Source organism: Oncorhynchus mykiss, chromosome 22, assembly GCF_013265735.2.
Source record: "Oncorhynchus mykiss isolate Arlee chromosome 22, USDA_OmykA_1.1, whole genome shotgun sequence".
In the NCBI taxonomy this organism is placed as follows: domain Eukaryota; kingdom Metazoa; phylum Chordata; class Actinopteri; order Salmoniformes; family Salmonidae; genus Oncorhynchus; species Oncorhynchus mykiss.
This window is the reverse complement of record NC_048586.1, coordinates 26,938,380-26,957,366: the sequence shown is the minus strand read 5'-3', so window position 1 is coordinate 26,957,366 and position 18,987 is coordinate 26,938,380. Positions and strand designations below refer to the sequence as shown.

General features: G+C 43.2%; 1 protein-coding gene and 1 long non-coding RNA gene across 7 annotated transcripts in view; one reads left to right on the top strand and one right to left on the bottom strand.

Annotated features, from left to right (window-relative positions):
- parp4 (poly (ADP-ribose) polymerase family, member 4) overlaps positions 1–18,987 on the bottom strand; it is a 30,629-nt gene that overhangs the window by 9,953 nt on the left and 1,689 nt on the right. For 3 of the 6 annotated variants that reach the window (XR_005038804.1, XM_036959000.1, XM_036959002.1), the window contains exons 2-12: positions 13,434–13,561; positions 13,089–13,302; positions 12,338–12,446; positions 11,938–12,016; positions 3,207–3,338; positions 2,905–3,063; positions 2,526–2,663; positions 2,229–2,414; positions 1,751–1,899; positions 189–320; positions 12–110 (exon numbers count right to left, since the gene is read on the bottom strand). Coding sequence is in view for 5 of the 6 variants with exons in the window: in XM_036959000.1 (XP_036814895.1) it covers positions 12–110; positions 189–320; positions 1,751–1,899; positions 2,229–2,414; positions 2,526–2,663; positions 2,905–3,063; positions 3,207–3,338; positions 11,938–12,016; positions 12,338–12,446; positions 13,089–13,302; positions 13,434–13,561 (1,525 nt within the window). In the remaining variant the exon portion in view is untranslated. Of the gene's footprint in view, positions 1–11; positions 111–188; positions 321–1,750; positions 1,900–2,228; positions 2,415–2,525; positions 2,664–2,904; positions 3,064–3,206; positions 3,339–11,937; positions 12,017–12,337; positions 12,447–13,088; positions 13,303–13,433; positions 13,562–15,680; positions 15,870–18,987 lie in introns of those variants that run through there. The other 3 variants (XM_036959004.1, XM_036959003.1, XM_036959001.1) reach the window with 3 other exon arrangements.
- LOC110501659 lies at positions 14,139–17,607 on the top strand. Its single transcript, XR_002470233.2, has 2 exons — positions 14,139–14,627; positions 16,215–17,607. It is a non-coding gene; the product is annotated as an uncharacterized LOC110501659 (long non-coding RNA).

Here is an 18,987-nt window from a genome sequence, read left to right as displayed (position 1 = left end):
TGACGACTAACCTGATTGCATCACTGAAGTAGATGCCACCGCCCAAGTTCCCAATGTCTGTTCTCTCAATCCCATGATGCTCCACTCCAACTCTGGGCAGCAACAGACCCCTATAGACAGAGAATTGGCAACATATCACATCAGTCATGTACAATATGTCAATCATTGGTGTGCGTGTGTGTGCTCACCGAGACAGGATCCCCACAAAGCTGCTGGGGCTGGAGGAGTGGAGGAGGGGCTTAACGTTCCCCAGCTCCTCCCTAAACATCTGTAGCTCTACCCCTCTGTTTACTCTCAGCACCTGCAAGATCTGCACCTGTCTGTAGGAGAGAGATGGAGAGTTAAACACACAAGCACGCACACACACACTGGAGTGTAGGGCATAAAATGACCACCTGCCCCCCATGGATAGATTTAGGTACTGGTGTGTAAGAATGTCAATTTCACCAGCCACGTTGGCGGGTGGTCAATTTGCAGGGCTCTACAATCCGAGCATTACATCCGCAAATAGAAAGTAAAAAGTCAAGTATGAGCACATGTGCGAGTTGGGTTAGAAAATGCTATTTCTGCAGAAAAAGTATTTCTGCAGATTGGTTTCATAACTGCTAATTGCTAATTGCAGAAATAGGAATCCTATATTCTACCTCACGCAGCAAAACTGCCTGGCAGGGGACCTGTACTGAAGTGCTGATAGATACATTGTTGGAGGCGCTGCGCACACGCATAAAAGTTGGTCTAATTTACTCAAAAGTTTACAAAGTTAGACTTTGTCCTCATGTTTCTTGGCTATTTACATTGTTTTGTTCACAAGCTGGGTTGTTTTTCAATGTTAGTTTGACTCTGCTGCTTCAACTGATAGCGAAGAGATGCCCTAGTCAGATCCACACACACACACACACACATGCGTCATGACTCGAGCGGCCCCATTACCACAGTAACCTCCCTCTCTTAAAAGGGCAGCTGAAAATTTTGACTCAGGTCACAAAAAAATATAATGAAATTGAGCAATATACCACATAGCTTCTTACCAATACATGTATTGCTATAGAAACATTACAAAGCATGGTCATCTTGAAAGAGGTTCACCTAGGGGTCATGATAGGGGCTGTACCAAATGTTTGATGTATTATAATAATTGATTACGCTTATGTTGTATTAATAGAAGGGGAGGAGTTATAAGACCCCTCCCTCCTTACATTTATAGGGTCCTAGACTACAGATTACCAATATATATACATTATGAGGTTTCATATGGTTCCACAGTACTTTCCTAGTCTCTCTGCCTATTATGAAGAAACTGTGAGAAATGTGTGACTGTGAAGAAAGAACTCTGCAGGGGAGTGTAAGAGATTAGTCAGACATTCCACTATAAATCAACTTGGACATTTACTGCTAAGCTTTTAGATAGCTATATAAACAGTTTTTGTGTTGCGTGGTCTCATAAGTAGAAGATAATGACGTAGGCAGTGACATCACTAGGGCTGGACTTACTCGGAAACATGCGTTATGTTCCTGTTGTCAACTTCTGTCTGCAATTGCATTAATAAAGGACTTTTAATGATTTAATTAAAGATATTGTCATAATGTTAATTTCACCAATGAGCGACAAGGAAACGAACCCCCACAATCTGTTTTTGATGTTTTTTTCAAATGTAATTATGGATGTGACTGAAAGATTTGTTAATCTACCTGCCACAGTGGCTGGTGGACCAAAAAGTACATTTTAGGCCCTGTTTGAGTGGGTCAGTACCTGTCCTGTAGAAGTTCGGTGACATACAGAAATTCAGGACCAGGGGGAACTCTTTCAATGCTACACCTCAGGGCGCGGTACTTCCCCAGACAAGAAGGGATGGGGCTTCTCAGTGTTGCCTCGCTCACATTCAGCACGTCTCTGATCAACTACAACAAAGATCCATGTTAGTGTTCATTAAATTGTGTGAGATATATATATATATATATATATATATATTTATATATATATATATATATATATATATAAATAATATATATATATATATATATATATAAATATATATATATATATATATATATAAATTATATATATATATATATACACACATACATACACATACACACACACGATATGGGCTAGGACTATATATATATATGTAGAGGGGAGAAAGTCAATAAGTGGTTGGGGTGGGACTGGATCCCAGGTCATTTAAACTGTGTTCATTCTGCTAAAAAATAACAGTGTTGTGTGTTACCTGGCAGAGGTCCAGTTGCGATGAGATGAGTTTAGTGTGGAGAGGGAGATGGGACAGATCAGTTTTGTGTGGCAGGAGGGTGTAGACCTCCTCCATTAGAGAAGCCACCTCAGTGTCTGGCCCCTCCCCCTGTCTCGCCCTCAGCTTCCTCTGGACCTGTAGCAGCAGCCCCTCAGCCCTGCTCACCTACACAACAATGATACAGCTTTAATGAGCACAAGTACTCAGAGAACAACAGACAGACAGACTAATACAGTATGCATCATGAACACTGCGAGCCAACCACAGCTCACTTACATCGTTGAGACTGAGGCTGGTGATTGGAACCTTGAGGACGTTGTCCAGACAACCAAGGGCCTCTGCCCAGAGCAGCTCCACGAACACGCCCACTTCCTGTGATAGGCTGCTGCAACTCAGCTTCTCCTCCAGCAGCAGCTGTCAATCATACAAGACATGTCAATCAACCCCTGACTGGCACCCACAGCATTGATTACTGTATTGCTGTACAGAATCACATAGAATCCAAATCTTACAGTGGAGTGCCAACATCTATTAGACTCCAATAATTAGAGTATTTCTCAGGTGATGGGTAAAAAGGGGCAAATCTGATATAATATGTTGTGTCTGTCTGTATTTTTAAGAAACTATGTGTCTATACATAAGGGGGGTGTCTGACCTGCTGCAGGCTGGCAGAGCCCAGATCCGGAGCCTCTGGAGGGAGGGTGGTCCTCAGTGTGAGTCCTCTGACCTGCAGCTCCTTCCTGAGAGTCTGGTAGACCTCCACAGCCTCCTCTGACATGGAGAGGAACACCTGCTTGTCCTGCACAGCTGCTGACTGACAGACAAGACAGCAGACCAAACAGGTAGTAGGGATAGTCCACCCAAATAGGGATAGTAGGGATTGTTCATCCTAACGACATAATAACTAGCCAAGAATCCATGGATCCTGTGAATCAGTGACCAAAGACATGAGCTCACCTTAGCACCATGGTCCTCTCTCCAGTACCTCACCACACGGTACTGCTGCTGTCCCCCCTCTGCGCTGCCACTCTGCAGCTCCAACACCGACCATGTGCTGCTATTAGCCTGGAAAACACATAGGTACACACACTGCATAGTATGATACACATATATATGTGTATGTATATGTGTATATACAGTTGAAGTCAGAAGTTTACATACACCTTAGCCAAATACATTTCAACTCAGTTTCACAATTCCTGACATTTAATCAAAGTAAAAATTCCCCGTCTAAGGTCAGTTAGGATCACCACTTTATTTTAAGAATATGAAATGTCAGAACAATTGTAGAGAGAATGATTTCTTTCAGCTTTGATTTCTTTCATCACATTTCCAGTGGGTCAGAAGTTTACATACACTCAATTAGTATTTGGTAGCATTGCCATTAAATTGTTTAACTTGGGTCAAATGTTTCAGGTAGACTTCCACAAGCTTCCCACAATAAGTTGGGTGAATTTTGGCCCATTCCTCCTGACAGAGCTGGTGTAACTGAGTCAGGTTTGCAGGCCTCTTTGCTCGCACACACTTTTTCAGTTCTGCCCACAAATTGTCTATAGGATTGAGGTCAGGGCTTTGTAATGGCCACTCCAATACCTTGACTTTGTTGTCCTTAAGCCATTTTGCCACAACTTTGGAAGTATGCTTAGGGTCATTGTCCATTTGGAAGGCCCATTTGCGTCCAACCTTTAACTTCCTGACAGATGTCTTGAGATTTTGCTTCAATATGTCCACATAATTTTCCGTTCTCATGATGCCATCTATTTTGTGACGTGCCCCAGTCACTCCTGCAGCAAAGCACCCCCACAACATGATGCTGCCGTGCTTCACGGTTGGGATGGTGTTCTTCGGCTTGCAATCCTCCCCCTTTTTCCTCCAAACATAACAATGATCATTATGGCCAAACAGTTCTATTTTTGTTTCATTAGACCAGAGGACATTTCTCCAAAAGGTACAATCTTTGTCCCCATGTGCAGTTGCAAACCGTAGTCTGGCTTTTTTATGGCGGCCTTTCAGGTTAAGTCCATATAGGACTCGTTTTACTGTGGATATAGATACGTTTGTACCTGTTTCCTCCAACATCTTCACAAGGTCCTTTGCTGTTGTTCTGGGATTGATTTGCACTTTTCGCACCAAAGTACGTTCATCTCTAGGAGACAGAACACGTCTCCTTCCTGAGCGGTATGACGGATGAGTGGTCCCATGGTGTTTATACTTGCACACTATTGTTTGTACAGATGAACGTAGTACCTTCAGGCATTTGGAAATTGCTCCCAAGGATGAACCAGACTTATGGAGGTCTACAACTTTTCTTCTGGGGTCTTGGCTGATTTCTTTTGATTTTCCCTTGATGTCAAGCAAAGAGGCACTGATTTTGAAGGTAGGCCTTGAAATACATCCACAGGTACACCTCCATTTGACTCAAATGATGTCACTTAGCCTATCAGACGATTCTAAAGCCATGACATCATTTTCTGGAATTTTACAAGCTGTTTAAAGGCACAGTCAACTTAGTGTATGTAAACTTCTGACCCACTGGAATTGTGACACAGTAAGTGTCACAATTCTGTCTGTAAACAATTGTTGGAAAAATGACTTGTGTCATGCACAAAGTAGATGTCCTAACCAACTTGCCAAAACTATAGTTTGTTAACAAGAAATTTGTGGTTGAAAAACGGGTTTTAATGACTTCAACCTAAGTGTATGTAAACTTCCGACTTCAACTGTATATTATATATACACTGCTCAAAAAAATAAAGGGAACACTTAAACAACACAATGTAACTCCAAGTCAATCACAGTTCTGTGAAATCAAACTGTCCACTTAGGAAGCAACACTGATTGACAATAAATTTCACATGCTGTTGTGCAAATGGAATAGACAACAGGTGGAAATTATAGGCAATTAGCAAGACACCCCCAATAAAGGAGTGGTTCTGCAGGTGGCAACCACAGACCACTTCTCAGTTCCTATGCTTCCTGGCTGATGTTTTGGTCACTTTTGAATGCTGGCGGTGCTTTCACTCTAGTGGTAGCATGAGACGGAGTCTACAACCCACACAAGTGGCTCAGGTAGTGCAGCTCATCCAGGATGGCACATCAATGCGAGCTGTGGCAAGAAGGTTTGCTGTGTCTGTCAGCGTAGTGTCCAGAGCATGGAGGCGCTACCAGGAGACAGGCCAGTACATCAGGAGACGTGGAGGAGGCCGTAGGAGGTCAACAACCCAGCAGCAGGACCGCTACCTCTGCCTTTGTGCAAGGAGGAGCAGGAGGAGCACTTCCAGAGCCCTGCAAAATGACCTCCAGCAGGCCACAAATGGGCATGTGTCTGCTCAAACGGTCAGAAACAGACACCATGAGGGTGGTATGAGGGCCCGATGTCCACAGGTGGGGGTTGTGCTTACAGCCCAACACCCTGCAGGACGTTTGGCATTTGCCAGAGAACACCAAGGTTGGCAAATTCGCAACTGGCGCCCTGTGCTCTTCACAGATGAAAGCAGGTTCACACTGAGCACGTGACAGACGTGACAGAGTCTGGAGACGCCGTGGAGAACGTTCTGCTGCCTGCAACATCCTCCAGCATGACCGGTTTGGCGGTGGGTCAGTCATGGTGTGGGGTGGCATTTCTTTGGGGGGCCGCACAGCCCTCCATGTGCTTGCCAGAGGTAGCCTGACTGCCATTAGGTACCGAGATGAGATCCTCAGACCCCTTGTGAGACCATATGCTGGTGCGGTTGGCCCTGGGTTCCTCCTAATGCAAGACAATGCTAGACCTCATGTGGCTGGAGTGTGTCAGCAGTTCCTGCAAGAGGAAGGCATTGATGCTATGGACTGGCCCGCCCATTCCCCAGACCTGAATCCAATTGAGCACATCTGGGACATCATGTCTCGCTCCATCCACCAACGCCACGTTGCACCACAGACTGTCCAGGAGTTGGCGGATGCTTTAGTCCAGGTCTGGGAGGAGATCCCTCAGGAGACCATCCGCCACCTCATCAGGAGCATGCCCAGGCATTGTAGGGAGGTGAACAGGCACGTTGAGGCCACACACACTACTGAGCCTCATTTTGACTTGTTTTAAGGACATTACATCAAAGTTGGATCAGCCTGTAGTGTGGTTTTCCACTTTAATTTTGAGTGTCACTCCAAATCCAGACCGCCATGGGTTGATACATTTGATTTCCATTGATAATATGTGTGATTTTGTTGTCAGCACATTCAACTATGTAAAGAAAAAAGTATTTAATAAGAATATTTAATTCATTCAGATCTAGGAGGTGTTATTTTAGCGTTCCCTTTATTTTTTTGAGCAGTGTATATATAAACTCAGCAAAAAAAGAAACGTCCCATTTTCTGGACCCTGTCTATCAAAGATAATTTGTAAAAATCTAAATAACTTAAACACTGTTTAAACACTGTTTCCCATGCTTGTTCAATGAACCATACATAATTAATGAACATGCAGCTGTGGAATGGTCGTTAATTAAGAAACAGTGTACAGACGGTAGGCAATTATGGTCACAGTTATGAAAACTTAGGACACTAAAGAGGCCTTTCTCCTGACTCTGAAAAACACCAAAAGAAAGATGAGCAGGGACCCTGGGCATCTGTGTGAATGTGCCTTAGGCATGCTGCAAGGAGGCATGAGGACTGCAGATGGGGCCAGGGCAATAAATTGCTATGTCCTTACTGTGAGACGTCTAAGACAGCACTACGGGGAGACAGGACGGACAGCTGATCGTCCTCGCAGTGGCAGACCACATGTAACAACACCTGCACAGGATCGGTACATCCGAACATCACACCTGCGAGACAGCTACAGGATGGCAACAACAACAAGTCCTCACCAGACATCACCGGCAACAAGGTTGCCTAAGGGCACAAACCCACCGTCGCTGGACCAGACAGGAGACGGTGGACCAGACAGGACTGGCAAAAAGTGCTCTTCGCTGACGAGTCGCGGTTTTGTCTCACCAGGGGTGATGGTCGGATTCGCGTTTATCGTCGAAGGAATGAGTGTTACACGGAGGAGTACTCTGGAACGGGATCGATTTGGAGGTGGACGGTCTGGGGCGGTGTTTCACATCATCGGGCTGAGCTTGTTGTCATTGCAGGCAATCTCAGCGCTGTGCGTAACAGCCAAGACATCCTCCTCCCTCATATGGCACCCTTCATTGTAGGCTCATCCTGACATGGCAATGCCACCAACCATACTGCTCGTTCTGTGCGTGATTTCCTATGACACAGAAATGTCAGTGTTCTGCCATGGCCAGCGAAGAGCCCGGATCTCAATCCCATTGAGCACGTCTGGAACCTGTTGGATCGGAGGGTGAGGGCTAGGGCCATTCCCTCCAGAAATGTCTGGGAACTTGCAGATTGCCTTGGAGTGGGGTAACATTTCACAGCAAGAACTGGCAAATCTGGTGCAGTCCTTGAGGAAGAGATGCACTGCAGTACTTAATGCAGCTGGTGGCCACACCAGATACTCACTGTTACATTTGAATTTGACCCCTCCTTTATTCAGGGACACATTATTCAATTTCTGTTAGTCACATGTCTGTGGAACTTGTTCAGTTTATTTGTCTCAGTTGTTGAATCTAGTTATGTTCATACAAATATTTACATGTTAATTAAGTTTGCTGAAAATAAACACAGTTGATAGTGAGAGGACTTTTTTTTTTTTTTGCTGAGTTTAAATACATACACATTTACATACGTACAGTGGCAAGGAAACGTATGTGAACCCTTTGGAATTACCTGGATTTCTGCATAAATTTGACTTAGATGAAGATCAGATAACATTTTAAGTCACAACAATAGACAAACACAGTGCGCTTAAACTAATAACCCACACATTATTGTATTTGTATTGTTTGTATTGAATACATCATTTAAACATTCACAGTTTAGGTTGGAAAAAGTATGTGAACCTCTAGGCTAATGACTTCTTCAAAAGCTAATTGGAGTCAGGAGTCAACTAACATGGAGTCAAATCAATGAGACGAGATTGGAGATTTTGGTTAGAGCTGCCCTGCCCCATAAAAAACATTTATAAAATGTGCATTTGCTATTCACAAATAGCATTGCCTGAGAAGAAAAGAGATCTAAGAATTGTTGCCTTGCATAAAGCTGGAAAGGGTTACAAAAGTATCTCTAAAAGGTAGTCCACGGTAAGACAAATTGTCTATAAATTGAGAAATTTCAGCACTGTTGCTACTCTCCCTAGGAGTGGCCATCCTGCAAAGATGACAGCAGAATGCTCAATGAGGTTAAGAAGAATCCTAGAGTGTCAGCTAAAGATTTACAGAAATCTATGGAAGATGCTAACATCCCTGTTGACGAGTCTTCAATACGTAAAACACTAAACAAGAATGGTGTTCATGGGAGGACACCATGGAAGAAGCCACTGCTGTCCAAAAAACCATTGCTGCACATCTGAAGTTCGCAAAAGAGCACCTGGATGTTCCACAGCACTACTGGCAAAATATTCTGTGGACGGATGAATCTACAGTTGAGTTGTTTGGAAGGAACACACAACACTGTGTGGAGAAAAGAAAAGGCACAGCACACCAACATTAAAACCTCATCCCAACTGTAAACAATGTTGGAGGGAGCATCATGGTTTGGAGCTGCTTTGCTGTCTCAAGGCCTGGACAGCTTGCTATCGTCAACGGAAAAATTATTCCCAAGCTTATTAAGACATTTTGCTGGAGAATGTATTTTTTATTTATTTAACCAGGTAGGATAGTTGTAGTCTCATTTGCAACTGCGACCTGGCCAAGATAAAGCAAAGCAGTGTGACACAGACAACAACAGAGTAACACATGGAGTAAACAATAAACAAGCCAATAACACAATAAACAAGTCAATGACACAGTAGAAAAAAGAAAGTCTATATACAGTGTGTGCAAAAGGCATGAGGAGGTAGGCAATAATAGGCCATAGGAGCGAATAGTTCCAATTTAGCAGATTAACACTGGAGTGATAAATGAGCAGATGATGATGTGCAAGTAGAGATACTGGGGTGAAAAAGAGCAGAAAAGTAAATAAAATAAAAACAGTATTGGGATGAGGTAGGTAGATTGAGTGGGCTATTTACAGATGGACTATGTACAGCTGCAGCAATCGGTTAGCTGCTCAGATAGTTGATGTTTAAAGTTGGTGAGGGAAATAAAAGTCTCCAACTTCAGCAATTTTTGCAATTCGTTCCAGTCACTGGCAGCAGAGAACTGGAAGGAAAGGCGGCCAAATGAGGTGTTGGCTTTGGGGATGATCAGTGAGATACACCTGCTGGAACGTGTGCTACGGGTGGGTGTTGTTATCATGACCAGTAAACTGAGATAAGGCGGAGCTTTACCTAGCATATACTTATAGATGACCTGGAGCCAGTGGGTCTGGCGACAAATATGTAGCGAGGGCCAGCCGACTAGAGCATACAGGTCGCAGTGGTGGGTGGTATAAGGTGATTTGGTAACAAAATCGAAATGGTCAGTGATCTGTTTATTAACTTGGCTTTCGAAGACTTTAGATATGCAGGGCAGGATGGATTTTGGTCTGTAACAGTTTGGTTCTAGGGTGTCACCCCCTTTGAAGAGGGGGATGACCGTGGCAGCTTACCAATCTTTAGGGATCTCGGACGATACGAAAGAGAGGTTGAACAGGTTGGTAATAGGGGTTGCAACAATGGCGGCGGCGGATAGTTTTAGAAAGAGAGGGTCCAGATATTCTAGCCCAGCTGATTTGTACAGGTCAAGGTTTTGTAGCTCTTTCAGAGCATCTGCTGTCTGGATTTGGGTGAAGGAGAAGCTGGAGAGGCTTGGGCGAGTAGCTGTGGGGGGGGCGGAGCTGTTGGCCGGGGTTGGAGTAGCCAGGAGGAAGGCATAGCCAGCCTTTGAGAATTGCTTATTGAAATGTTCGATTATCATGGATTTATCAGTGGTGACCGTGTTACCTAGCCTCAGTGCAAGCTGGGCAGCTGGGAGGAGGTCCTCTTGTTCTCCATGGATTTTACAGTGTCCCAAAACTTTTTAAAGTTAGAGCTACAGGATGTGAATTTCTGCTTCAAAAAGCTAGCCTTTGCTTTCCTGACTGACTGCGTGTATTAGTTCCTGACTTCCCTGAACAGTTGCATATCGCGGGGACTATTCGATGCTATTGCAGTCCGCCACAGGATGTTTTTGTGCTGGTCAAGGGCCGTCAGGTCTGGAGTGAACCAAGGGCTATATCTGTTCTTAGTTCTACATTTTTTGAACGGGGCATGCTTATCTAAGATAGTGAGGAAATTACTTCTAAAGAATGACCAGGCATCCTCGACTGACGGGATGTGGTCAATATCCTTCCAGGATACCCGGGCCAGGTCGATTAGAAAGGCCTGCTCACAGAAGTGTTTTAGGGAGCGTTTGACAGTGATGAGGGGTGGTCGTTTGACCGCGGACCCATAGCGGATACAGGCAAAGAGGCAGTGGTCGCTGAGATCCTGATTGAAAACAGCAGAGGTGTATTTGGAGGGCAAGTTGGTCAGGATAATGTCTATGAGGGTGCCCATGTTTACGGATTTAGGGTTGTACCTGTTGGGTTCCTTGATGATTTGTGTGAGATTGAGGGCATCTAGCTTAGATTGTAGGACTGCCGGGGTGTTAAGCATATCCCAGTTTAGGTCACCTAACAGAACGAACTCTGAAGCTAGATGGGGGGGGCGATCAATTCACAAATGGTGTCCAGGGCACAGCTGGGAGTGGAGGGGGGGGGTCAATAGCAGGCGGCAACAGTGTGAGACTTATTTCTGGAGAGGTTCATTTTTAAAATTAGAAGTTCAAACTGTTTGGGTATAGACCTGGAAAGTATGACAGATCTTTGCAGGCTCTCTCTGTAGTAGATTGCAAATCCTCCCCCTTTGGCAGTTCTATCTTGACGGAAATGTTGTAGCTGGGTATTGAAATCTCAGAATTGTTGGTGGCCTTCGTAAGCCAGGATTCAGACACAGCAAGGACATCAGGGTTGGCGGAGTGTGCTAAAGCAGTGAATAAAACAAACTTAGGGAGGAGGCTTCTAATGTTAACATGCATGAAACCAAGGTTTTTTGATCACAGAAGTCAACAAATGAGGGTGCCTGGGGACACGTGGGGCCTGGGGACACACGGGGCCTCAACCCGACTGAGATGCTGTAGCATGACCTCAAAAGAGCAGTTCACACCAGACATCCCAAGAATATTGTGGAACTGAAACAGTTTTGTAAAGACGAATGGTCCAAAATTCCTCCTGACCGTTGTGCAGGTCTGATCCGCAACTACAGAAAACGTTTGGTTGAGGTTATTGCTGCAAAAAGAGGGTCAACCTTTTATTAAATCCAAGGGTTCACATACTTTTTCCAACCTGCACTGTGAATGTTTACACGGTGTGCTCAATAAAAACATGAACAATTATTTGTGTGTTAATAGTTTAAGCAGACAGTGTTTGCCTATTGTTGTGACTTAGATGAAGATCAGATAACATTTTATTACCAATTTATGCACAAATGCAGGTAATTCTAAAGGGTTCACATACTTTTTATTGACACACACACACACACACACACACACACACACACACACACACACACACACACCTGTAAAGACAGGTGTGTCAATCAACAGGATCAACAAGTAAAGCTGACATGAGATAAATAAACTGTACTGCCTATGGGTGGGCTTACCTTTCCAAAAATGGAGTACTTGGCCACTTGGAAATGTGTTGGATATGTTGGTAGATCATTGTCACTTTCAGTATACACTCTAAAAGAAAAAAGAAAACACAAACGAGTCATGTAGCTTGTTACTACACTACGGGTGGGCCGTCATTGTAAATAAGGATTTGTTCTTAACTGACTTGTCTAGTTAAATAAAGGTTAAATAAATAAATACATACATTATTGCAGGGCAATTACATAAGTTGCATACAACAATTACATAACCTAGGTTATTCAACTGGTTAGTACTCTGGTATAAGACCTGTGTCATCGAATGTGGGGCCATGACCAGGTTAAAGTCAGAAAGGAAAAGTATGACATCTAGTCAGGCAGTGATTGACAGGTAAGTGGTACAGTAGGTACACACCTGAATTTGCCCAGGTAAGTACTCTCCCGATTCCCCGCCCTCTCGGCTTGATTTACAGCATTCACTGTCTGGGTCTGAACTTCAGCCGGCTGGCTCGTTCCCTTCAACACTAACACACATAACATGCACACAAACACACCCTATGTCAAAGTCCAATTCTATTCAAAACATCCATATATTACACATACACCCCTTCGTAAAAAAGGCATCGTTCTTCAAACACAGAAAAGTGCAATGAAACACACCCATAGTGAGCACACAGTGCCTTTGTCAGTTAAAGACAACTGTAGGGAAAAAAACAGCCTCCTGACTGATTAACTCAAAAGAACACACTGGGTGAATGAGTCAACATGCTGGGAACAGAGCGAGAGACAACACCCACTGTGATTGTGTCAGAGGAGAATGCTCAAAGATGACAAACCCTGGCTCTGCTTGCTGAATGTGCAAGAAGCTTTTCATTGGAAATACACACACGTAAAAGCCTGCATGCAAAGAGAATGGTGATGCCTGAAACTGACAGTGATGAAGAAGCTGAGCTGTATTATTACTTAGGGATTACTTATAGTTAAAGCATAGATGAGAAAGATAAAGCATCTATTCATTACTGAGTCTATTTACTTGCCTATTTACTTGCGTGACAACTGTTTTGGCAACATTGTTGTGTAACATTGTATATTTTAATCACCAATAAAGCGTATTTCAATTTGGGAAAGATTGTATTTGACTGAAAGGGGAAAGGTTTGGCTTGTACCTGACTGAGATGGCAAGGGAGAGGCAGGCCTGGGTGGGATGAGAGAGGTAGAGGGAGGGGGGGGCAGGCAGTAGTCCTCTACAGGCAGCAGGACTCCCTTCTCCAGGCAGAGTGACACATACTCCACCCCTACTACTGGAGTCTGATGCTTCTTCATGCTCCGCACCCGACTGGAGCTCAGACTGGACATACTGCTCGTCACTACGAGAGTACACTGTGGGGATGACAGAAAGAGAGCGATATATCAAGAGAGAAAGAGAGCAAGAAAGACAGATCATCAATATCGCCAACATGTTTGAATCTAGCCTATGAATTCAAAATTGTTTGTGTTACTGTGCACCTGACCTGCTTATTGATCACATAGGAAATGCTGCCCCCATTCTCTGTTATTGCCAGCTTCAGCCTATTCTTCTCCTTATAAGGCAAATTCTTCAGCTCCAAAACCACAAAACAGTTGTCAAACAGAGCCATAGCTGTTGAAGGAGAGAAAAACCTTTATGACATGGTCTTATCAAACACACCGGACGGGTCTCAGAGCATTTCATATTATTCTGTCTGTAAATCCAAGACACTCCATTAACCCTTTAAACTAATCCTTCCCCTAACCCATCTCCTTAATTTAACTCTAACCTTAATCCTAATGTTAGCCACCTAGCTTGAATTCGTAACATATCATACATTTTGCAAATTTGTAAAATATTGTACGTTTTTAGAAAATCGGAACATATATTACAAATTGCAGTTCGTAACATATCATACAAAATCGGTGATGAACATCAACAAATTAATATATACCATACGAAACATAACATACTAAGTGGAGTCTCTTGATGTACGTACAGAATAATACGAAATGTTCTGAGACCAGTTTGAACACACACACACACACACACACACACCTGATTTCAAATTCCAAACACTTAACAGACTAACCTTATCCCCTCAAACTAAGTGGACACTTCTGATGATGTACCATGACGTCTGACGAGTATACACTTGCAGGGCAAGGGAGGAAGGATGATTTTTAAATGGACCGCCCTTGACCGGAAATTCGTCACTCGTTCATTGTTTTCAGCCACTGGTAGCTTGTAGATGCATTATATGCTCTACAGTCAATTATGATTGCATGTCTACTTATAGTAACTATATAATTATTAATATACGCCTACTGTATGATAGCTAGAAAATGAATTAGCTAACGTTATCCTGCCTAGCTGGAACTTCTGAAGGAAAATTTGTTATTTCTACAATTTCCAAAAGCTAACCAAAGAAAAACATAATTACTTTTATGAGACCTGGTTATGCCGTCATGTGCATTAGAAGCACAATTTCTAACCTGTTTACTTACACTTGTATGTTGACGTCCATATTGACGTTGAGGTTTTACGTTTCGGTGGACTTTTCTTAGCGGATGTACAATGAACGCGAATTAAATTATGGGGGGGTTTCAGGCCCGAAGTGAACATATTTGTACACTTCCCTTGTTTGGACCGACGTCCAAGATGGTGACGGGGATTCCCCTAAGGGCATAAGGCGAGGGTAAGTGGACAAGGATGTGACTTTTCTGAGTTGAAACGCAGCTAAACAGCCCTCGGCCCTAAACGTTTTACATCGTCACATCAGTGTACCTCAAATGCCCCTTGCCCAAGCAAGGGAGCGTGATTATCAGAGATGCAACGTCATTGGTGGAAATCTTGAAGTTGAGTTTAAAAACAACTAACCTAAAGCTATTAATGTACCTAGGAAGCTAACGTATCTAGCTCGCTACAGTTACCTAGAGCTGGCTAGCTAGTTTTATAGTTTGGTAATTTATTCCAATACATTTCAGAATTGCAAACAAATGTTTATGAATGGAGCAACGTTTTATATGCTGCTCACTACGAGACTAAGCCAATTTGCCAACGCTAAAATCAGTGTGTGTATATAAGCTAGCGTCATACTTTTTTCTGACATGCCGAAAATGCAGCCTTGTTGATTACATTTGACACTTCACCGCCACCAATGTGACTAGTTTGCATTGAAGTGTGGGTCATAACAACCCCGCAAGTGACAAAAGTTGTTCACTCGCTCCCTCGAGCTAAATCTAGTGAATTGGGCCTCCATTTAGGATGGCAATCAAACTGCATCCGGTTTCAACGTGGATTCCCGAGAGAAAGTGGCAGCGCAAGGGCTGTGGGGGTAAAAAATAACATGTTTGGACTGTTACAGATGCGGAAGTGCGAGTGTAACAACAGATATTTTAGCTTTTTGTCAGGTTGAAAATGTGTGTTCTCGCTACCTGGATAATTAATGGTAATACATGTGGGCTATCAATCAAATGTATACAAATACATGGTTGTGAGCACATAAAAACGAAACCGTAATAAGCCCCTGTCGTAGACAGCTATGCAACTAGCTGACTAAACTTCACTCCATGGGGAAGGAAGTTTCTAATGAACTTGGGTGAAATTCAGTCAGCTACCTGAAATTAATATCAGTGCATAACCAGTTGAGTAAAATAGCCCACTTGTCGACAATAGTCACAGTAAAATCAATATCTTTGGAAAAATGCTATAGATTCAAACTTATAAAGAAAATATGTAACTGTTTTACCGTAAGTAGGTGTCCGTTACTGTGGCTGTCTTACAGTGAAGATAACTTTACATTATATGTTACAGGTGGCTGTAACTGTACTCACACGTATTTTGCTACTGTACGACAATCTTTACTAGCAACTGTAAACTTCCTTGTATAGAAGAATAACACGACTACGCCCCATTAACACGCCACGCCCTTATACAATGTTGTGTTGCCTTCTATTGGCTTAAATTCGGGAACCATAGGCTAATAGGGATTTTTTCTCTCTCTTTACTCTCATCAGACTGAAAGTTATTATTATATATTTTTTTTAATGCAAATGAGGCAACCCGTCCTTAAATATGCGCTAATTTGCATATTACCATCTGTTTTTCAACACATTGCTTCAAGGTAGAATGTTATTTTATTTTTAATTGTGATCAGACACTTAATGGTCAGACTTTTTTACAGATCAGCTTATCAAAACTGTAAACTAGTCAACTGTGAACTCCATGTAAACTAGTGTTCTGTACTGTAATTGACTATTCTAACAGTAATTTTTTATTGAAGGTGCAGAATGCCGTGTATGGAGGATTGACTGGGGTGTACAGATGAGCAATGCCAGTGGAATTTGGGGACACAGTGGAATTTAGCTCAAAAGGTTGAGCGAGATCTTTTGAGTTCTCTGACAGCACCCCAGCCGCTTCTCCATCTCTACCTAAAACCCCTGCGTACCACTCCCACAACGTACTTAAGAAGAGTTTGGAAGGGGCCAATGTTCCACTTGGAGCCTTCTGCACAAGTGCATCAAAGCTAAACCAAACAGTCATCATGTTCCAACAGCAGCCACACAGTAAACACGGCATCAACACAGTGTCAGAAATGCTTGTAATTTTATGACTTTTATGTTAAGCTAGAGGAGTGTAAATGTGCCAGCTTGGATGAGGTTACTAAAGCACAGAGTGCCTCCTATGCATGGTATGACACACTTACATTTCAGATCACTGCAAGCTCAGTAAAGAATGTTCCTGTGCGCACCTCAACAAATCCTGACCACTTTGTGCAGGAGCATCTCTTCCCCAGGTTCCATGGAAACTCAGAAACCACATATGGCAAGAAAAACGAGCAGGTGGCCTACACATGGATGGAGAGCTGTGGGTTTAGTTTGGAGAGTAGAGGCACAGTAGTGTGTCAAGGAGCCATGTCTTTCTGCAAGCCCACAGATGGAGTGTTAAACTCTCAAGAACTTCTAGAAATTAAAATGTCCTGTTCTGAGTGAAGTGTGAGTCTCTGGCAAACTCCTCGACGTGAAGCTGGTGGATGGAGTTCCTCAGCTACAACATAATGGAGCCTGTGGGTACTACGTGCAGGAGCAATTGGGCATGTTCTGCACAGGACTGGAGATATGCAAACTGTTGTCTGGGCTCTGTCCGAGCTGGTTGTTATTGATGTGCCTATTGATGTGAAGTTCTGTGCTGATGTTATCCCTAAACTGAAGGCATTCTATTTCCTACATATGCTGCCAAGGGTAGTATATGAGTTCCAGTTAGGCAGACTGTGTGCTCAAAATATGTTAATCTATGTGGTATCTAGGCTAATACTTTGTTTTGAAATAGTTCTTATATTTTGTGCCTTGTAAAGATCTCTGTTAGCTCTACCTTATTATCTAAGCATAACTCTTGATGTTTTTTGTTGTCTTGCACAGTTCTCTTCATATGCACATTTACCTGATTTATATTTGCATAATTCTTCTTGGTGTTTTTTACGTCTTGCCTTGTACAGCTCTCTTCATACATGTGTATCTAATGCCTAAGGATTACTCCTTATGATTTATGAATATTTTAATTGTACCTTGTATAGCTCTTTATTTTCATTTGGCACTTCATTAACTTATCTAAGCATACCATAACGCATCTTGCACTTGAGAAATGATGGCATTAATAAAAACATGAAATTCCACTTTGAAATTTTCTTTGATACTTACCACATTTCTTCCTGAATTTCAAAATGTTTTTCAGTTTGATTCTGAGTTTAGTTTTCAAGGGCACAAATTAAGAAAAGTGTGGCACTTGATAAACAGTTGTCTTCCTTCTTGGTCTGTTAGATATTTTGGTGTTGAATAAATTTGATTTTAAATGGATTTAAAAAGGCATTATAGCAGCACCTAGTAGATGCCTGTCATTTTCAGGAACAGGCAAAGTTACAGTACATTTCAAATATAGGAACAAAATATTCAGATTACTCAGGAAATATATATATATACACTGCTCAAAAAAATAAAAGGGAACACTAAAATAACACATCCTAGATCTGAATGAATTAAATATTCTTATTAAATACTTTTTTCTTTACATAGTTGAATGTGCTGACAACAAAATCACACAAAAATGATCAATGGAAATCAAATTTATCAACCCATGGAGGTCTGGATTTGGAGTCACACTCAAAATTAAAGTGGAAAACCACACTACAGGCTGATCCAACTTTGATGTAATGTCCTTAAAACAAGTCAAAATGAGGCTCGGTAGTGTGTGTGGCCTCCACGTGCCTGTATGACCTCCCTACAATGCCTGGGCATGCTCCTGATGAGGTGGTGGATGGTCTCCTGAGGGATCTCCTCCCAGACCTGGACTAAAGCATCCGTAAACTCCTGGACAGTCTGTGGTGCAACGTGGCGCTGGTGGATGGAGCGAGACATGATGTCCCAGATGTGCTCAATTGGATTCAGGTCTGGGGAACGGGCAGGCCAGTCCATAGCATCAATGTCTTCCTCTTGCAGGAACTGCTGACACACTCCAGCCACATGAGGTCATTGTCTTGCATTAGGAGGAACCCAGGGCCAACCACACCAGCATATGGTCTCACAAGGCGTCTGAGGATCTCATCTCGGTACCTAATGGCAGTCAGGCTACCTCTGGCGTGCACATGGAGGGCTGTGCGGCCCCCCAAAGAAATGCCACCCCACACCATGACTGACCCACCGCCAAACCGGTCATGCTGGAGGATGTTGCAGGCAGCAGAACGTTCTCCACGGCATCTCCAGACTCTGTCACGTCTGTCACATGTGCTCAGTGTGAACCTGCTTTCATCAGTGAAGAGCACAGGGCGCCAGTGGCGAATTTGCCAATCTTGGTGTTCTCTGGCAAATGCCAAACGTCCTGCACGGTGTTGGGCTGTAAGCACAACCCCCACCTGTGGATGTTTAACTTGGGTCAAACGTTTCGGGTAGCCTTCCTCAAGCTTCCCACAATAAGTTGGGTGAATTTTGGCCCATTCCACCTGACAGAGTGGATTGAGGTCAGGGCTTTGTGATGGCCACTCCAATACCTTGACTTTCTTGTTC